This window comes from Parambassis ranga, chromosome 7, assembly GCF_900634625.1.
Source record: "Parambassis ranga chromosome 7, fParRan2.1, whole genome shotgun sequence".
Classification (NCBI taxonomy): Eukaryota; Metazoa; Chordata; class Actinopteri; family Ambassidae; genus Parambassis; species Parambassis ranga.
In genome coordinates this window covers 15240590-15262598 of record NC_041028.1, presented here as the reverse complement: position 1 = coordinate 15262598, position 22009 = coordinate 15240590, and the positions used below count along the sequence as shown (strand labels likewise).

Below are 22009 nucleotides of genomic sequence, written 5' to 3'. Positions count from 1 at the left end.
TGTTTCAACGACATCCAGAAGAGGCAAACAGAGCTGTCATGATTCACCCTCTCTTCTCGTTTTAGCTCACTGAGTCTGCTGAGTGTATTTCTCAAACTCCTGTAAATGATTAGCGAGCCGCTTTAATGAACAGGTTGCTCACCCTGCCCTTCCTCCCTTACTCCAGCCCTCCCTACTTCTTATCACCAGCAGTTGACAAATCCAACAGAGCAAACACTGAGTCACTGCACCTGCATTTCCAACCTTCAATCACAGCAACTTATCAGAATAGTCTCAATTCAAACGGAAACCGCCCACTGCACAGATAGCAAGCATAACACATGAGAGGAAAGACGTGGATGGAGAGCTCCTGCCATTAATGCATGGTTTACAGTGAGAGGACCAGCTCACAGATATTTAGATCCGGCCCAGTGTTTACAGCAATACTCTGTTTGGCATTTATAAGTGAAGAACTGGCCTTTAGAATAAATGCTCCACAAAACAAAGCAAAGCACCACTGTAAATAGTCACCAAATGCCATGCCAAAAGTCTCACATGAAGTGTGATGTCTTCACACATCGTTACAACATCCGACAGTCAACACTTTCTCCTGCTGTTGTTTCTTTCATTCAAGCTCCAAAGGTAAATGGACTCCCCCAACAACAACATTTAACACAAGCAGCTTTAGGGTTAGTCCACATGCTTTTGACAAATAGTAATGAAGCTTAATCCTTTAAATCTGCACTTGCACACAGTGTCCGTGCTGCTCCTTTAAATGTAGACTGAGGCTGTGCTCATGCTGTAGGGGCGTGCCCTCTAAGGCACCTCAAGATTCGATTCGGACAATTCAGCAATTATAACATTTCTGTAAAAGCACATTTAAAACAAAAATAATCTGCAAATTTCTGTATAACACCAGACTACAACAAAAATAATTGAAGGTTACCTTCTTCTAAAGAACAGAACAACATAATAGCCATATGTTATTCATCTTATTTGCAGGGTGGCGTGTCATTTCTGTACATAGTCGAGTATGTATCACACATGGTGGAGTTAACCCTGATGCACATGAACACACACACAGACATACACATGAGCACACACAAATTGACCATGTTACGCTGTCGCACTGCCAGACCAAGAGGATGTATGCGCTGACACAAAAATGTGTTTGCCCACTTATCTAAATGTAGTGGGTATACATCGATAGAGGCAAACGAAGACAAATTATTCACAGTAAATGAAGGATCATCTTCTCAGAACAATTAAGTAAAATTGGATAATTTCCCACAGCACACCAGTTGATCTCTAAAAGTACTAATGTGTCGCAAGACAGAAGAGAATCCTCTGTAAACGATAATGTACTGTAATGCAAACGTGACTGAAATGTTTCCACTCTGCAGCTTTTAAACTACGAGTGTGTCACATTCGCGCCGCCATCTTTTGGTGTGAGGTCCGCACCTTTATCTGTCCAGCCACTTTTATTCTGTTACGCTAATAAAATAATTCATTTTTGAACATTTATTAACCGATGCTGAATCGTCACATCACAGGCACACCCCCATCACACTGTGCTGATACTTGTGTGTAAAATGCTATGTATAAAGAATAATGATGCACCAATGTTTGCCTCCTTTTGGCTCCATTAACCTTATCAATTTTATATGTGAATCCCCATGGCCTTTTTGTCTATGCTAGGTAAAATGCATCCCACCCTGCAACTACTGCTTCTATGTGCAATAGAGCAGCGTATATTTAGTGTGATTTTATAACAGTTCTGCTTCTGAGTGATGCTGAGAAGAGTCAGAGGCCATCAATGAAGCATGGGTTTTGAACAACCTTAGCCAATCAGAGACGCACTGATCTGACTTTTTCAGGCCTGATAACAATAACGACAGCTTTTTTTGTGTATCAGCTAATAGCCTATTTCAAATTGTCGTCACTATTGCAAGTTTACACAGAATGGCCCACTTTGATCAGACCTATTGTCCTCTACCTGATTTAGCTACTTACTTTCCAGTCTTAGTACCTTTTCTTTCTTCCTCCCTCATACCCATTCTCTGAAAACACCTGCATCTATGTTTATGTTAGGACCTCCATGTTACAAATAACAATCTAGTCAGCATGAAACTTCAATCTATATCATCCCTGGCGTTTGAAGTTAGGAGAATAGACGTGTGCTCCAGCCATATGGGTTAAGCAGGCAGTGCCGAGGAATAAAAGAAGAAAATCATCACTCAAAGTCAGGAGGACAGCAGCTGTAGTTTGATAAAAGATAAAGGTATTCTTTTTCAGTACAAACTTTTGTTTTTTAAGTTCTTTAGTAAAGATTTGGCACATATCACCAGTAAGCAACTGTCTTACACCATCTGTTTCCTGCTTCTTGAATTTTTGAAGAAGCTGTAACATAATTATTTTGTGAGCTCCACCTTCGTTACAGATGAAATCATATCATGTAATTGCAGCAGTATTCCTAGAATGTATCAACCCACTCATAACTGAGTGCAGAATACACAGCATCATTGCACCAGAGCACTGGCTGTGATGCACTGACACGTGACGACATACACACAGAAACATGAATGGAGGGAGGAATTTGAGAAATGTCCAAAAGTCAACAGAGGTGCATATACTCCACTAAATGGCCTCCTCGGGTTTCACTGTTAACTTGAGCTGTTACTTATTGCAGGAGTATATACAAAGATCACCGCCCGCCCGCCCAGTCAGGCCTTCACCATCCACTGAAGCGGGTAATAATAAATGAGCTGGATGGGGAGGGGAGGGGGGGGGGGGGGACTTACAGAGAAGTCTTGTTATGTCTGGATAGTTTTTGCAGCATGCATGTAGTCAATGCACCATGATGAGGTCAGGACGATTGTGGGGAAGAATCTGAGGACAGGGGTGGGGTGAGAGTGGGAGCAAAGGTCACAGATTGTGGGAGGCCTGACGGTAATGGAGCCAAAGTGGTGCGGAAGCTCTGAAGATAATGAGCATGGGCTGCTTCTCATACTCAGGTGACTGTGAATGGTATGGAGGAGGAGGAGGAAAAGGTGCAGCAGTCTAAAGCCAAAGAGAAAACACATCAATCCTATCCTGAACAATAACTCAAATTCACTGATGTAGTCTTATGGTCAGTTCTGCTGATTCATTTAGTTACAATGACATACACAAAGGTATGATGCAGCATTTAGCTGCTCAATCAGCCTGCATTTTTGGAATGCAATCCCATACTACTCACAATTAAAAAGAAGCCTTCAGCCCATCCCTCTCTTTGTATCCCTGCAGAGAGTGTACTTTGTAAGTAGACTTGTCGGACCCTTCTTTCGCTAATGGATCGGTGCCAGGAGCAGCAGCCTTGCCACTTATTCCCTAAGCCTGTGCTATGTGCTTAATGTTCACTTGGGCTCATCCACCGCCCCCAGCTCTTTCCCTTGCTCTAGTTCCCATTCCTCTCTCACTTGGCCCCACTCTCTCAGTCTCAGCACAATCAAGTGCCCCCGTCAGCGATGGGCATTTCATTACCTAAGTGCCAATTCCTTAGCAACCGAGCAGGTACTAGAGCACTTAGCCACAAGCTGGACACTGAATGCTAATGAGCAGGCTCATGCTAAGGCCTTAACCCATACTCAGTGCATCTTTGTGGGCCTTACAAACTGCTCAGTCTAAACAACAGGTCACAGGGTTATGTTTGCACATCATGTCTGAGGGAACACAGGCAACTCCCAACACCCTGCATAAAGGCATGTAGCCAACATGATGTCACATCACTTAAAGAAGCTCTAAACCTGCAAAAAACTATACAGACAGAAAGTAATCCAGTTACTGTTAATCAGGTTATGATTATTCCAAAGTTAAGTGGTGTTTACGTGACCAGACTCCAGCATACTGTACATTGAGACATACTGCACAGCCTTCAAAGCATTTTATGGAGGGTGGATCAATATGCGCCCTTAAATAAATTCTTTCTGGGCTTCTGCCATGACTTTGAAAGCCCAATGTTTCTCTGCCTCCCCCCACTGGTCCCATAAATGTCCATGGAATTTGATTAAACATGATTGATAGAGACACTTTCCGAGCCCCTGTTACAACAGATAATTTAAGTGAATCCATGTGACCAATAAGCACTACCCTAAACCTCTACATAAAAACTCTCTGAAGTTGGAAACAGTGTCTTAGATATGCTCCTTAAGCAGGACAGTGAATCCCCACCAGCTTCAGGATTGCTGTACCACAGTTAACGCTGACCTCTGACCTTTATGTCGAAAAAAAAAGTTCCAAACAGAGAAAGTGATACGTCTCTATAATCACAAATAAGAATTTGATTAAATATTACTGTGTCTTCTCAGTGCAGAGGGACTACTGAAACACTTCCTCCCCCCCAGGCTAGTAACGGGGGGAAATGGCCATCATCAGGTAAAATGACCCTTAATGCCTCCTGAATAGAGCAGCTAACTTTACGCGGCCGGGTCATTAGAGAAACAAAAGTTCAGGCCAAACAGCAGGAGTGAACCCCCAACTACAACTACCAGCTAACACCCGCCCACCCCCCACCCCAAAGTCAGAAAGAGACTCCAAATGTGGCCTGTTGCTGTCCTCACCACGCTTCCCCATCACACTTCAGTCTTCAGTGAGCGACAGAGCAGAACATGACCCTCCTAAGTTGGAAAGGAAAGAATCGAGTGGATAAATCTGGAATGGAAAATGAACTGCGATGTTTGCGTTTGGCCTCCGTTCAGCTGAAGTAATCTGAATGACTGAACGTGTGTAGAAGCTGATAATGGTCCTGTGCAAACATCCACCGCTGCCACCTGGGAGAGGCTGACAGTCATCACATCAAGTATGTTAATGATGTTTGCAGATGACTTGGAGGCCAGGAGAGGACCTGAAGGACAACCGGGGAGGAGTGTTTGAAAGGAGAGGAGCGCAGTTTGTGTGCATTTCCCATTTGTGTGTTGCACATGCACACAGAGCCTTGCATACACACACACTGAAACACACTGTCTCACTTGACTGTCTTTAAATGTTGAATAAACTTGTGGTCCAGACATCAAAGCAGCATGGTGTTTGTGCATGCAAGCATTTACAGCACTACTGAGTGACCACACAAATGCTTCCACACACTGACACAGTCCTACAACGCGGCAGAAAGCCAGGCCTGGAGAGAGCAAATACCAGGAGTTACACAACAGCAACATGCAAACTCTTCCTCTGAGGCTGTGGAAAGTGTGCAAAGTTGTGCTAACTGGGAAAGGTCGTGCCTCATGGTTTCCGCTTTCCAGGTTTAGATGAACCCTATTCTTTATTGTGGCTCCAATTAAAAAAAATGATATATCAGATTATGATATTCAGGGTTCAAATTCATTCATTCATTCATTCAATTGAACGTTCCTATATTCAAAATAAAGGCCCATTTTTTAAATCAATACAAGAATACTGTTAAAGATGGATGAGAGTTTCTTTCACAGCACCAGCACCAGAATAAACCTTGCTTGAAACTTAAAGTCATGTCTTTTTTTCTTTCAGTTGAGCGCCTGTCACGTCCGGGGTCGAGTTACTCTGCCATGCAGGCCAACAAAGGGAAGCAGAACAAAAAGGAGCAGCTCCAGCTCTGACTTCTGAAAGACCTAGTTCACAGAGAGCAATAATTTCACCTCATTTAGAATGAAATCCCCGTGAATAATCTGCAGACATGAGAACCTGCCTTCCTAACCCGAAATGGGCAGGATAAAGTGTGCTCGGGTGAGTGCATGTGTGTGGGTCTTCAATTAACCCACAGGGAACAGCTAATTTTTAGTATCTGGGTGGTTTGGTCACCACAACTAGAAGCACATAGAAGACTGAAGATCAGCTGTGTAAAACTGTTAAATTACATCCATTAAATATAGAGGCCTGCACTGTATCTCCATGATAGTCCCTTTCGTTCCTTATACAGTTTCTTTACGACGGGGCTGCAACAATACCCTGATTCCTCAAAATCTCCTTATTCCTTTCTCCTTCCAACAGTCCCTCCTTTCATGAACTTGAGTTTGCTGCCTTCAGAAGTTGTACAACTTTTTTTATTGACCCTCCTACTTTAACTAGAAACATGAATTTTTGCCCCTCTCTCTCTCAAAGGAAGAGAAAGGGGAGAACAGCATGTGATATTTAAGGTCTGGTGTACAGTAGGTACGTGTGAGGACAGAGCTCCGCTTCACAGCTTTGATAACTGGGCATGATGGACAGGGGGTTAGGAGGGGAGGGTTCAAAAAGAAGACAAGAAGTCAACAACAAAAGCGTCCCTGACCCCCACCCCCCATAGAAAGCTTCCACACCCCACCAGAAGCTGGCCTCCGAGCCTTTGTTAACACTGTTCTTAAAAAGGCGGTGGCCTGAGGGTGATTTACAATCTGCTCCAACGCTAAGCGTGTGTTCCACAGCTCTCACTGGCAGATACGCACCGTTCCTCTCAGCAGCTCAACTCAATCTCCCATTCAGCACCAAATAAATGAGTGAGGCTGATAACAATTTGGTCTTAAAGTTAGGGTGTGGATGAAAAAAAAAACTTCTTTCTTCACAGCACATTTCCAGTCCTCTTAATTCAGCTGAGTGGTTGCAGAGAGGAGCGAAATTAAAACTTGTCTGCTGGTTCTCAGGAGGTTTCGGAAAATGACTTCCACTCCCCTCCATCCGTGTGTATATGCAAACACTTTGAAAACAATTTGAATGTACCCAGAATACCCACTGATACACACAAGCTTCAGCATCGTCACAGTCTGCACATCTCTATCAAAGCCAAAATGGAAAAAGGCCGCTCTTGGGATGGGAACTTTTTAATAAACTTCATCCTTTATCAGTTAACTGGAGAGGGGAGGCGATGAAGCATCAGTCTTTATCAGAACTGTCAGCGCTTCATCTTGAACCAGCTGGGTGATTTGCATGGTGCATTCGGGCTTCCTTCAGAGAAGTGATGGCAGGGCTAAAGTGAGCGAATCTAAAACACAACAGGCTGTGATTGACTGCAGGTAATCCACCAACTGTAAACCTATAGGTTTAGAGCATCGTATCCCACATGACGTGTCCACCCTTTCAACTGGGGGTTACCGCTGGTTATACATCAGGTGTTATAAGTCGCAGTGTCTGAAGCCGTACAGGATCAGCTGAGGAAGGAATTCTGCTTTTACTGGAAGCTCTTAAGATTTTCCCCCTTGAGTTTAATTAAACAGAATGACCTCACTTCTATGGTATTTTTGTTAATCAGTACAATCCTAACCCTCCCAATGCAAAACCAGACCACAGTATGTGCAAGAATTGTTGATAGAATTATTCCTGAATGATGGCGACTCAACAAGCAGCTGCTGATGGTTTTTTTTCTGAAGGTTAATAACTCACTCAGACAGAACATTTTAAACACAACGGCTAAAAAGTCTCATTCTGAAGCCAAGTAAAGCAAATAACAAACCAAACCTGTTATTCCAGAGGTAATAATGGTGATATACTGGTTTCTCGTTCATGGGACATTTGTTTTTGGACTTTTGTTCTGATTTGCTTTGTGACTCCTGAGCATTGTATCAGTTACACCAGGCTTCCATACGCTGCGCACCTGCAGGTGTTCCAAGCATTCAGCGAGGTATTGTAAATATATCTTTATTCATGACTACAATGATGCATCAAAATGACACAATGGTTTAAACAAGCCAACATGGATGTACTTCTCTTTTGCTGAACTAGTCTATTCTCTCAATATACTTAAACTAACAGCTTCCTTCCATTAATGAACCAATCTGTGACCCATTTGTGGACAGGGTGAATCAACAATGTCTGTCTTGGAAGAATAGCAACTGCTCGAGAGATTGTAAATGACAGTGACCTTAAAAGCATGTTTGAGGCAGCTTAACGCTGCCAGTGTTGTGGAATAAATGTGAAAATACTGAGATCGCCACAAAAGCACTAAAAACCCTGTTTCCATTCTTAGCAAGGAGAGTTTTCTGCTGTGACAGCAACCACCATGAAACTTAGGATTAGACTGTGTTACCCATAGACAGGATCGTCTTGTTGCAGGGAAACAAACTCAGAGCTCCCCACTAATGCTGCATTATGATGAGCTGTATTTATAATGCACTTCTTGCTGGTTAGCACCCTCCTTTCCATGTCTTTGTTGTTGATCTTAGGTTGCATGTCATTCATAGTTTATTCCCCCTTAAGAAAGTCAGGATGATTTGCTCTGACAGGGTTGACATCTATACATATCTAGATAACAAACTAACTATCTTCTTGAGGCAAGTCTGACTCCGTAAGTGGAAAGGTATGTCTTAACACAGCAAATGCACCAAACCTGACATAATGTTACAAGAGTACTGTAAATGACAGCCCAACACTAGATATCCATTCACAATATACATTCACACGACTCTCTTTTTCAGTTTGAAACTTAAGCTAAACTGGCATGAAATATGGACTTTTCCCTCTAAGTGCACCTTGACATTCTTCTCTACTTCACCATCTACAATTAGTCTAAACAGCAATTATTATGCCAAGTCAGTTTTAGTTTGGAGCACGGAGCAGCCTGTTATTTGTGAGGGTGCATTCTGTCAAAAAGGATCAGTGTTTGAATTGCAATATTTGAATATGACACCAGAGTTTATGCCAAATGAAGCGCATGTTAACTGACAGTGGAGTGTGGTGTCATGTTACATATCAACGAAGGCATTGAGAGATTACAGGCAGATGGTAAAACATAGGGCCAGCTGTTTCATTAAAACCTAGTTTAAGAATAACATAAAGATTGCGTGTGTGTGTGGAGTGTGTGGAGTTCATTATCAGGAGGGTCTGTGCTCTAATGAGAACAGATGAAGTCCAGAAGCATTCAGTTTAGTCTACAGTCAAGGAGGCTCCCTCTCCATCCTTTATTTCCCATCTTCCAAAAACACAATAAGGGAGGGAGTGATGGGGGATGTTGGCATCGACACAGAAGCAGAGTGAAGGACAAAAAAAAAGTAGGAATAGGAGGTTCAAGGAGGGGAAAACAGAAGAAAAAAGAGGAGAGAAATCGCCTTTCAACTCCTACCATTGTTTAGATGTAAATTGGGGCTGATCAAGATTCTACCAGCATCCTAACCAGCAAGTTCAATCTGCACAGACTGAACAGCGAAAGAGAGAGAGAGAGAGACATAGATGGGGAATGACAGTGTGACTCATTCAGACAGACATGCAAAAACACACACATGGACAATGGACGAGAGATAGGCTTGAGTGGAAACAACAAATGTGCCACTTAGGAACCAATAAAGCAATGAAAAGAAGAGGAAAAGGGTGGATGTACTTCAGAGCACCAACTTCTATACTGCACACTACCACCTCAGACCACCTCAGATCAGTTGCATTTAAATGTAAGGATTTTAAATATAGTAGAAAAGAACATAAAAAGAAAGTTTAATGCAAAACACAAGTATTTATGGGAAAGTGACATTAGTGAGAAGAAAACTGATCTTCACTGTATCCTAATGTGTCAGAGGTTCTGGTGCGAGCATGTCTCACCCTGCTAACATCTCTCAAACCCTTCACCCATGTACACTCCCTTTGGCCCCAGGTAAAGGCTAACTGAAGGCTGACCTCTTCCCTTTCACTCTTCCCTCCTTTAGCTGGAATGGGATGTCTGGAGGCTGGATACTCATGCAGCAGCCTGAACCCTGACTCATCCAGAATGAAGCCCTGGATGTCAATGGGGGAAAAAGGACCCAGGGGGAATTCCAGTGGGAATTTTGCATCCAGTCCCTGATCGATATCAACAGTGTGTATATGAGGGAAAAGAATCTTATCTGTATGTTGTCAGGAAAGTTACCTAAACTTACCTAATTCTCAAAAACACTTTTTGTACCAAACTGAAAAAATATTCTACACCAAAATAAAGCAAATGTGTAAATGTGATCTGGGCCAACCTCTAGGGTGGGTTTGCTTGACCTTTAGGGCACCTGTAGCTCTTCATGGATTCACATTCATCTGAGACTAAAGCAAATATTTGCAGGCAGTCAATAAAGGACTTGCCATTTTCTCATTTACTGAATACACTAAACTCACAGGCTGGAACATGTCCTGTTCTTGATGAGTAAACACTGCACTGATAACCCCAATGTAAAGAACTACAAAGAGCCAAAACCTGAGGAAGTTCAAATTCTTGCAGACAAAGGACTCTACTGCGTTTGAACTGTCAGTGTTGTCTAACTGTAGGCTACTACACAATTAAACAATTATTCTTACTAAGATCAAACACACAATTCAGTAACTTCTGACTTTTACACACAGCTGTGTGTATTACCAAAGAAGGTCAAATATTCTTAAAATACACAGTAGCTAAAATCTGTTTCATGATTTTAAAAATGCAAATACATTGTGATTGCAGTGATTGTTTTCCTTCTGCAAAATTTCAGACTAAATATCTTATTTATTTATCTTATGGTTTAAAATAAATTAAAAAAGAACATATCAAAGACCTGGACCTTATGGGTTGAACCACGAGTCAATCTCAGTCTAGTGCTTTGCATGACCGTCATGTCACCAACACCTCCTCGCAATTTGTTTTGGTTGCACTTTACCCAACCAGCTTTTGTGATTCAAACAGAGTACTACTTAAACTTGGCGAGACAAATAACTGGCTATGAGATTGATGTTGTTTTGTCATTTACAGAGAAACACTCCAAAACAGGTGAAAGTTTGTTCTGTTGAGCCAAGGCTTTAAAAGGAAAGTCTGATTTATCTACGAAACTCTTTTTCTGACAACCAGTCCAAGCAGGACGCATCACCAGTTGAAAAACTAGTACAGCATGAACCCAAACTCTGCACGCTCGACACTTCCATCCATCTCAATGCCCATATATTACTCTAAGAGCCCTCTCAAACGTGTCTGCCTCGAGTGCACTTCCAGGGCATGCTCCTGTTGCTCTGTGAGAGCAACAGGAGCCTCATCATCTTTCTGAGAGACAAATGCACAGACTTTTTGTTGTTGTTGTTGTTGCTGTCATGGTCGCAAAAAGGATTCGGGGACATTTCAAAATGGCTGACAGTGCTGCATGGTAATATGGCCTAGGTGTCTGGGTGATACAGTACAAGGGGCTTCAGTGTGACAATAAGGAGGAATTCAAAAAGGCTGATCCATGCATACCTCTGGCAACAGCTCGCAGTCTGTGATAGAACATGTTACCTCAGGCCAAGCCTCTCTTAGGCGCCATGATTCTGCTGGAAAATGCCAAAAGCTGCCTCATGGCACTCGCTCCAAGTCTGCTTCGATTTCTTTTATGTTAAACAGAAGCAAATTAGAACACACTTTTTACCTTTCTCCCCGTCTATATAATACCAGTCACACTTTCTACATCGAAGACCTATTTTTCAACCTAGCAGCACCACTCCATCCCTGAAACTGAACACAATTGGTACTACCACACAAAGAAAGAATACTGCAGCTACACTGAAAGATTGCAGTATTCTTAACTCTAGATTGCAATCCTGGCTAAATATGTGCTCTACGTGCCTCAGAGCCTTCAGAATTTATCCGTGTCAGCTGATTTCATTTGCAAGCACAATTATTTTTCACATTTGTCGCCTCACTACTCAAGGATTCTCTGATCTCCTATTTCAGGACTCTTTATACGAACAAAGATTCTTATCATTGATTTCATTATATAAAAAGGAAGCCTGTTTGTTACATTTACAGTGACCATTACTGTCACTATTAAGCTTCTAATGTGGAGGAGGGCTACAAAGCAGCTTGTAGAAACATAAGAGAGGAAGGCAGGCAGAGTAAGACAATCAGTATGGGAACAGTCCAGTGAAATAAAAGGAAATCAGCTGAGCCATTTGTAAGCTGGGGCAATGAGACAGACTGCTGGCATACTGGGATGTGATTGACACTGTAGCACTATGCTTTAAAATATGTTTTTTCACAGCAGTTATTTTTTGTGAATGTAGAACTGCTACCTGAAGTGTCTTCTGTGTGAGTGTAGTGTGTATGTGTAAGATTGCTTTCAGCCATTCTTTAGGAGCTGATTATTGTTGAATGTAATCACAGTGCAATGGTAGGTCAAAAACATGCACTAATATATTTATGTTTTATTCTTACAGAAAGATAGTAAAGTCTGCATATGTGTGTGTGTCTGTGTGTGTGTAAGATACAAGCTCAAACAAGTGAGATATCCTCTGCCAGATATCTCTGTTTGTCTCAGAAAGCCATCACGTCCGTGCCATTGTTGGCTAAAACAACAGGGGCAGACGGAGTAGCTCCTTCCAGCCAGAGAAATCTGTCAGGCTAGAGGGCAAGTATAAAGATGGTGAAAGGTTGAATGGAGGTCTCATCTTCAGATGTCATAAATCCCATAACTTGAAAAAACAAACTCTAGCATCTTTAGATGGTATTAAAATTTCCAAAGTATTAATCTCCTTTGAGCTTAATCTCCAAAGCTGCTCATGACACTGCTATCAACAACCATGTATCAAGCTTCCCTCATCAATATGTGCCCCCTGTGGAGCCATGAAATGACTTTTTTTTTTACATTCTTTTCACATATACAGCAACACTTCTCAGAGTTTGCCTTTAAAATAAGAAAGTACTAATGAACCGGCACTGTCATTTAACTGACTCTAAAAAGTCACAGCTAGTTCACGAGGAAGCTGAAATAGAGATGCAGAGAGAGGGAGAGGGGCATGTGGAATTAGGTCAGAGGCTGCACAAAGTGCACCTGGTTGTTAGGACTATAACAGCTTTACAGGGCATGGGATTCTACTCTAATTACAGGTGGAAGTGCAGGAAGATGGGAACGCTAGGAGGAGGAAGATGACAACTGTGAGAATAGAGAAGATGGAGGCCAGGAGTTGGGGGGGGGGGGGCACAAAAGACTTTAACATGTGTTAAAGGTAGGAGTAAGGACATAAAATCCAGAATATGATATCTCAGCCACATATCAACCACACCTGCCACAGAGGTGCGACACAAAAACAGCCTAAATATCCACATACACATAGGATGACCGATAGACACATGTGCAAGTCATCCTCAGAATGTGAGAACATGATTGAAGATGACAACTGATAGTAAAGGAAGCACAATAAACACATAATGGCAAACACAGAAGAGGACAAGTCATAAAGGAGAGAGGGGTGTTCATCCTGGACTCACCATGACAACCCTTTAACAGAGAGATGGATGACTAGGGGGAGGAAAGGAAGTGATGGAGACTGAGCTGTTGTCAGAGGATAGGCACAGGAAAAGCATGTATATCCCAGGATTTGTTTGTTATCATGGGACCTCAAGCTGTGAAGTCTCCTCTCCTTCCTGTAACAGTGCAGCTTTGTTATGAAGACGGTGCTGAATCAGGAAATGCATGGAAACAAGGATACCAGTGTAATACAAGTACCTGCACAGCAGACATATGGAGGGTGGTATGTAACAGGTGCATATCGGACAGCAGGCTCCCTGCATTTCAGAGTCCAGAAGGTGATAGAAAGTAACCTCTGACCTCTTTAAATGCCTAGAAAAAATGAAGCTTTTCCATGTTACAGGTCTAGTTTGTCAAACATTTTACAGCGGGGGGGGGGGGGGGGGGGGGGGGGTGTTGCTAAAAGAAGCACCAAATTGATCCTAAAACACACAGACGTCACAGGCCAAGAAACATTTTCACTTCCTTCCCTTGTTTTCTCTGAGCAGCTCTGAGTGACAGCTGATCTGACCTAAATACAACTTACATTCAGGCTTCTTCTCTCCCCTCGTGTCTCACCAAAAACCCTTTTTCTCTAAACCTGATGTTTTTGGCGTGTTGACAGTAAGTAGCCGCACTTGCCACAGCAGCTGCCCTGCTCCAGAAAGGCAGCCTTGGTAGCAGGAATTTTGTCACAGCTCCAGTTCTCTGGAGGGAGCCCAGATCTCATGCAGACTGCAGCTCTGAGCTCTTTATGTCAGAGATAGAAGAGGGAGGTTTCCGGGTCACTGTACATCCAAGGCACTGCTCAGAACCTCCTGGGTTCATTTCACTCTTCTTGGTACCGGACTAAAGAAGAGCTTAACTGGGATTTTGACACCAACTAACTTATCTTCTTTTCAATATAATTTGCTCAAAAACATTATTGTTTTTAAGGACTGTCCCCTCACTAAATGATGTGATCATGATGCATTTCACTAGTGAACCCTTGTTCAGGGTAAGAAATCTTCCAAGAACAGCATGACATTAAGAAAGGCTCTGTCTCTGGGACAGTGGAATGGCATGACATTGCATGTGTCTTGGCCAAAAAGTTGCACTTGAACACACAACAGAGACTACAGCCAACAACAAAGTGCTAGTTTAGAGTACAAAACTCTCCATACCAGCAATTGGCTGTGTTCTAAATTGCTCATTCATCAGTTGGCCAGGTCAGCTGGAACACTGAGAATGTTCAGACATTTGTTTCAGGCATAAAGGGACATATAAAACTTCTTGTTGCTCGAGCAATGAATTTCTGTTTTTCAATTGATATTTGGACAGGCTTGGTGTTACCCAGTAAGTCTGTGTGTACACTCTGACCATGTTAACATCTCACATGTAGTGACAGGCACGTCACTACATGTAGGTGTACTATCAATACCATCTGCGATCTTATCAGCAGCAGAGTGATACACTCCTGGTTCAGGCTGGGATAAGAGCCAAGGTGAGCAGACTGCGGTTAAGTGGTCCATTCCTCCTTCTCTCCCGTCCATCTTTCATGGCTTTTTCATTTTGGAGTCCTTTATCGCTATGCCAAGCAGGCCCTCCGCTCCCACATTTTTAATTAAAATCTAAAATGTGCAATAACTCTGGAGACTCTGGGCTAGCTGGCAAACAGGTCCACTAGTCTTCGTGCCTTTGTTGTTTATTTCATCAAAGCCTTCCATCAAGCCTTTCCATTTGTCTGATTCTGTTCACTTCACTGCATAAATACTTTGACATAAGCCACACAGAAATACCAAGGGTACACCTTTGTAGGAAAGCTCTGCAGTGAGCGAATGAACTCTCACTCTTAGACCGGAGCCTAATCCATTCAAGGACCCTGAGAAAAATCCAATCCTTAAAGTCACTCTTCTTGACTTCCCATGACTCCCTAAAGACAAAAGGCTGCTTGTGTGGACATGGACTTGATAAAGACCCTGGCGTTTTAGTTTAGTCATCTGGGAGCGGCTGCGTAGTGTTCTCACACACTTTCCAGAGCCACAGTAAAATAAATTCCATCGCCCCGTTTGGAATTACCCACAAGCCAGGAGTTTTTCTTCCTGGGAAAGTGGTAGGTTGTCATGTTTCATTGTGCAGCACCGATGTTCTCATCCATCTCTACAATTTCATGATGAGATTAGAACATGAGCAGGTGGTAGTGGTGCTTAATGTTTTAATTATAAGGCAGTGAAGTTGCTGCAAGTTTTCCCAGAGCGTTTTATAAGTGGAAGCAGTACGCCTCACCTTAAATAAAGACAGCCTCTGCTAAACTCAGAGGAAATTAGCCTTCTGAAAAAACACGCTAAAACCATGTATCTAATGCAAGACCCTGATGCAGTATAGCAAAACTTTTTCCAAGGCTTTCAGTCACTGATTAACTACATTTTCTTAAAAATATTCTTCTTGTTCATGTTTGGCATGTGCATTATGACAAATGTCCAAAACTCCTCCCCTTTGTGTTATCATTCTATCATTATCTCCTCACATATCAAGAAGGTGAGGAGGGAGGAGGTGGCCAGGTTAGGAATTCCTGGCCTCCTCCTTGCACAAACAGCGAGGAAAAAAGCTCAAAGATTTTCTGCAAAGGTCTCAGCTCATTCACTGAAGGAGTGCTGGAGGAGGGCTCAAACAGTCATCCCACATCCCACCCACCCCGAGGAGCATTCCACAGGACTGTCTGCTCGCCCATCATTAAGCAAGACCACCTGCTGGCAAATCAGGACCCCCATCATGTTCTCAGCAAACCCAGCTAACCCCATTAGCAGCGAGCCCTCTGGACTGCTGTACACACAGATCATAAAGAGTCAGTGGTAAGTCGGGCAGTAAAATACTGCTCATTAACATCCAGCATGGACTGGGTGCACACTAGCTGCACTCAGCGTTATGGATTTAAATAGATGCAACACAAAGGGACAAAGAAATGATGTCTGAAGCAGCTGCTGCATGACTATGCACCGACTTCTGACTGGCTCAACTAAAGAAGTGAGGGATTAAAAAAAGAGCGGAGAGAAGGAGGAAGAGATCAAGACAGAAGAAGAAACAGTCCTTTGTTGCTGTTCTTCGTCAGGGCCTTTAGGGGAAAGACTTTGGCATCTAGTCATCAGGAGGCGAAACAAACGCAACTGATAAACAGAGCAGGACAGATACAATCTCCCTATACGCTCAACACTTTACCATCAAGGGGCTTCATCTCTTTCAAACCCCCCCAACACCTCCGCCTTCTGCTTTGGACTGGAAGAAAAAATAGAAAGGAAAAAATAAACACAGCACATGCTATTTATTTAAATAAAAAAACCTGCAGGACAAGGACTTCTGTTGAGCTTTGAATTGCCTTCTTCATCTATTCGTGTTTCCAAAATGACACAGTATCTGTCAACTCTCTGCACAGCAGTTACATTTCACAGAGGGCCAGACAAAGAAGAAGATTATGTGCCAGAGGCCCTCTGCTTATCTGCCCCGACAGGAGAAGTCAACAATGCCACATTTTGAGTAACACTTTTGGTATTTTACTTTTTTATGTCAACGAACAGAAACGCCAGCAAAGGTTCAAGTGAGCAGAGATAAGGCATCAGGAAGCAGAAAAGGAAGTGTTCTTTATGGCAAAAAGAAAAAAAAATGGCCGACAGCATTTCAACTGCATGTGTTCACTGAAATCTTGCAGAGGAAAGCCTGTGTGTCAAGTGATCACACATACAAGTAGGTAAGGTGCCACCACCCAGTGCGGGGAGCAGAAAGAGCGTGAAACGTTATGCCTGAAGGCACCTATCTTCTTGCAGCCCTGATCTAAACTCAGACAAATATGCCAGAGCGAACACAGCATTCCTCACAGTCCACATCCTCTGTTTTTCCTTCATCCTGCATCACTCATCTTGTTTTCTCTCGCGTCTGCGTCCTCTCTCAAAACTCTCGGTAGCAATGGGGCTCACACACAAAGCCTTTTTTCTTCCACCTCAGACAATGCACCTCCCCACCTAGCACTCTGCCAGGCATTCCTGAGTCTATCCTAGCTATCGAAAATGTCAAGAATGAGGAGAAAGCAGAGCAGGGTACAATGAGTGCTGCGGCAGGTAGAGTCTTGTCCTGCTGTGCTAACATCCCACAGTCTCAGGGGGTGTAGTGGCTGCAGAGAACGGATAGGATCCGACTTGACGCCCTTAATTAAAACTCTTCACTTGAACAAGCCCCACAGCTCATTCTCCTCTGGATGAAGAGCTAATCATCAGGGCCAATTTCACTCCCCAACAGCAAAATTAGAAATTAATGGTGTGGCTGCACCTTGTCCTGGGATATCACTTTTTGGATGAGGAGTTTAAGAACCTTTCAAGAAAATCTTTCTAATAACACGACTTCCTAATGACTTCTTGCAGTATTTTATGGCCGCTATTTCTTCCAACTGTAAGGCGATATGAGAAAATCAGGTTATGTGAAGTAAACCCTCTTCAAACACAAAGCCTCGAAACAAAAAGGGCACATTCTAAACAGTTCTGTCAGAGCCAAGAAACTCCCCTTTCCACAACGGGAGTCCGAAAAAGAAGAAAAGGGTGCTGAATAAAAAGGTTAGCAGTGCAGTGTTTCGTGCCTGGACAGACAAACAGAAGAAGTTTTATGTGTGTGCCAAATGCAACTTAACACTGCAAACAACCTCCATCCATTGGAACATCCTGCCACCCAGACCCACTGAGAGGAAAGTACCTAAGACTATAGACCCTACAACTGTGAAACAACGACTGCCCCAGAAAGCCTCCAGCAAGGTGATTCGCGCTCTGATTCATTTCCCCTTGGACCGGGTCTAAGTGTTACATTCAAACTTTGAACAGCTGCCAACATTGTCAAGTTAAACAGGGGAGTGAGGGTGTGCGAGGTGGCGCAGGCTGCCGCAGTCACGGTGGATGCTAAGATTTATTAGTCATGGCTGCATGGTTCGTCTCATAAGAGCCTGACAAATTACTTCTCTAACAAAAAAAAGAAAGTGCAGAAGAAGTATTTAATTAATTTGTTACATTGTAAATTAAACTTTTTGAGCTTCTTATAAAGTTTGATCCTCTCTGTGTTTTACAATGAATGCTGGGAACCTGTGAGTCACAAAAATAATAATAAAAAAAGCGTGGGAGCCTGTGTGGCCCCCGTAAACCTCTCCCTTGTCACAGATTATGTGCTGTTAAAGAGTTTCACCACCGACTTAATAAAAAAGCCAAGCTACAAGGTGCAAAGGTCGTGAATTATCCCTTAACCACACAACCCCTGTCCTCAAGGTGTTTATCAGACACACCCACCTCAAGGCTTCCCTGGGAAAGATCGGAGCCTCGCCATGGCAACAAAGCTCCTAAAATGACTCAGGTGTCCTTGTGTTTCTTGGAGTTCAGGGAAACGTTGACACTTTTGAGCCTGAAGCTATATGCGACACTAAATTCCACACTTGTATTTTAACACAGCAAATCGTGATTGAATTTATCCCACAGAGAGCAAAATGTGTATCTAACTCTTACTTTCCACGCAGTGCTCCACGTCCTCCAGGTTGCGCAGGGTAATCCTCATCAGACTCGAGTTGAGCATGAGTTCGTTCTTGTGCTCCGGCCCCATGTACTCTGGGGCGACGTTGAGGAAGAAGATGCGAGTGTCACCCGTGGCTACCTGGTTGTCACAGATCCCAGGGTTGCCAAAGCCGCAGATCATCACCTTGTTGCCACCATCCAGGAGAATCTCACGGTTGATGTTGGACTTGCCTTTCAAGTAGCGCCACACTCTGACCTTTACAGATTGAAACAAGAGAAAAATGCACATTATTTTATTTAGAATTATGGATTTGGGACATCTTGGAGCTACGATGCTTCTGTGTTACCAGGTTTATTCTGTAGTTCTTTCTAAAGCAAACACAAACTTTACGGAGCGTATAACACTGCAAACACCTACACTGCCTCACAGGAGGTTCAGTAAAAATCTGCTTTATGCACAGTCATGGGAAACCAGGCTCCTTCAGCCACACGGCGGTGAGCGCTGCATCTCTAATCTGCTCCATTCATTCAGCGGGAGATGGGAAACAAGTGTCAGAGCTGACCAAACACAACTCCAGTTTATTTTTCACAGATTACAGTGTAGTCTGCCACAAGAGTGTGATGGTGCAAAAGTTGCCAGTGGATGAGACTGAAAATGAGCTTATGTGTGGATGAGAGGGAGAAACAGTCCCAGTGCAGCATTTCTGTCTCTGCTGAAAAAATAAAATATGTTACTGTCTCTGTGGTAACTTAAAATGATCTTTCTTCTCTGCACACAGCTCACACATGTGTCTATGACACTTCACAGCTTCTCATTGCAGCCACTGGGAAATGACAAGTTGCATGTTTTCCACATTTAAGAGGAGACTTGAAGTGAGAGCTGAGAGTCAGGGGCCACTGAGGGACAGTTTCCTGCTGCAACATGTTTGGGATGATTACATGGTCGGTTACTTCTGTCTTATAGCTGTGTAATTAGAAGTGGAAATCATTTTTTTAAAACAGCATCCATCTATTTCTGATGGCAGAGCCGAGTCACTGTCGGTGTCCATGCAACCGCTTGCCAAATGCTTCTGGATGAATGAGTTTATTTTTCAGCAGTTGGAACACAAACTCGGTGGTAATGGCTTCCATCAGCTGCACGAGGGTCCAAGATATTAAAGTGATAATGTGACTTCTAATGACGCCTGTGAAGCAGGTGCCCCCTTTCTTATGCACCGTGTGAGAACACTTACCTTGCAGGAGTAGGTGTTATGCACCGGGTCCATGTTAATGATTTCGTCCACGGTGCCGGTCAAAACTATGTTGGCCTCCTCTTCCCTGTCCTGCAAGGCTTTCTCCGGGCAACTTGCGTCGCAAAGCTGCCACAGGGAGACGATCAGCCCAGCCAGGAGCAGCGCTGTCCGGCCGGCCCGGAGTGTCCGCTGGGAACCCATGATCACCACACGGATGTTTCCCCACAAACTTTTCTCAAATTAAAAACTGACCGCCCGGAGCGTCCAAACTCCAAACTCTGTCGAGCGCGCGTAAATGTTGCCTCCTTTCCACCAACTTCCCTACGTGCTATGTAACCGGCTTCTCTTTCACCCCCGCAGCCCTGATCCTCGCATCTGCAGCCCGGGTTCAAAATCCCTCTCTGCCGCCGCCGGCTGGGAGACCAGGAGGAAAGAGAGGAACTAGGAGGAAGAAGGAGGAAGGGGCAGGGATCTCTCTCTCCAGGAATGCAACTACACTTCTCTCCCCTTCTCTTTTCTTTTCTCTCTCTCTCTCTCTCTCTCTCTCTCTCTCTCTCTCTTTCTCTCACACACACACGCACACTTACACACGTCCACTATGACGCTCCAAGATTTGCATGCAATCTGAATTGCTGATCCCCCACAAGTGAGGAGGATGAGGTGGGTGGTGGGGTTGGCTGGAGGGGTGCACGCTGGGATGCCTGTGGAAAGTGGCTGTCCAACGCCGCCCCCACTCGGACGGACGGTGTCTCTACCACTGGTCTCCCCAAAACTATGCAGAGCTCTCAGACGGTATGGCAGCATGTGTGGCCCCATGGACTGAAGGTTTGACATCAGATTCAATCAGCAGCACATGCAATACTTTTGTCTACCAAATGTTCTTGGATTGGATAAGCATGAAGAACTGTGGCGAGATTTATTTTACCAGAAGCCTTTAAGTGCACACTTTACCTGCGATTTGTCTGTTCAATAAATAATGTTTATATTTTCTTTTCTTTTATACATATGAAGTAGCTGATTGCATTTGGCTTTACTTTTTTGTATATTGGTGCAATTTCTGTGTGCATTACAGGGTATTTCCTCATCTCTAGTATGTAAATCTGTAGTATTTATGTACAATTTACTGCTTTTTGTTGAAGAATTTTGTGCATTGTATGCACTTTTTATTCTATTCAGTATTTTTCATTGTTGCCTATCATTGCTTCCTGGACCAATGTGTGCATTTTGCAGAGAGATCATGCTTGGAACTATAGATGAAGGAGACCATTACAGAGAATTATCTGTGTTCTTCCTCAAGCAGTATTTTCTGAATGCAGATCGGTCTGGTCTAACTATTCCCCTCCCATTGTTTTCCAGCTGTTGTCAGAACTCTGCAGTTGGTGAGGAGGCGGTTAACGTGGTGAAGCACTTACTTGCGAAAGAGGCAGATTTCTTTTTCTCAGGAGCAGAGGTAAAAATACAAGGATTTCTGGAAAGTTAACTCAGAAATTCAAATGAAATCAATGTGTGAATAGGCAACAGGTTTTCTGATATACAGTAGCTGAAGCAATGATATGTGAGTGTTTTGTTAAGTTTGACATCATTCAGCTCATTTCATGCACTGACAACTGTATTTCAGCCACACTGTATAGTGTGTATACTGGAGGGCAACAGTTAGCTGTAGAGCTATGGCTATTGTGATTCCCCAATGTAAACCTGAACATCCATGTACTGTGCAGCTGAATAGACGGATGCTAAGCCCTCTCCATATATCATAAAAAGATTCCCATTATATCGTAAAACATCCTAACTTTAAGTCTGTAAATGCAACCATGTGGCTATTTTTTGAAGCTTCTTTTTAGGGACAGACAGTGCGTAAATTTCCACTCCTCAAAAGCTGTAATTTTAACTACCCTTCTATTCCTGGGAAAATGACAGGCTTGGTTATGCACAGTTGCTCGAGAGGATATTTGCAGAAATTTGTTCAAGTGGGTCTGAGTAGTGACAGCTGAGTTAACCCAACTGTCTCCTAAATGACAAATGATAGTTTGTCGCAGCCTTTTTTGTGCACATTTGTATAAAAGTTCCTAATAGGGGACAAGAACGCTCACAACACGCCGTTCGTCTGGTCATGTACAGTTAAATC

General features: G+C 43.3%; 1 protein-coding gene across 4 annotated transcripts in view; it reads right to left on the bottom strand.

Moving 5' to 3' along the window:
• The window catches only part of agrn (agrin), a 222819-nt gene extending 202417 nt beyond the window's left edge, over positions 1–20402 (bottom strand). For 2 of the 4 annotated variants that reach the window (XM_028411002.1, XM_028411004.1), the window contains exons 1-2: positions 19885–20402; positions 18647–18908 (exon numbers count right to left, since the gene is read on the bottom strand). In XM_028411002.1, the coding sequence (XP_028266803.1) occupies positions 18647–18908; positions 19885–20085 (463 nt within the window). In that variant the 5' untranslated portion in view covers positions 20086–20402. The remainder of the gene's footprint in view (positions 1–18646; positions 18909–19884) is intronic. The other 2 variants (XM_028411003.1, XM_028411006.1) reach the window with 1 other exon arrangement.
• Positions 20403–22009: the final 1607 nt, after the last annotated feature.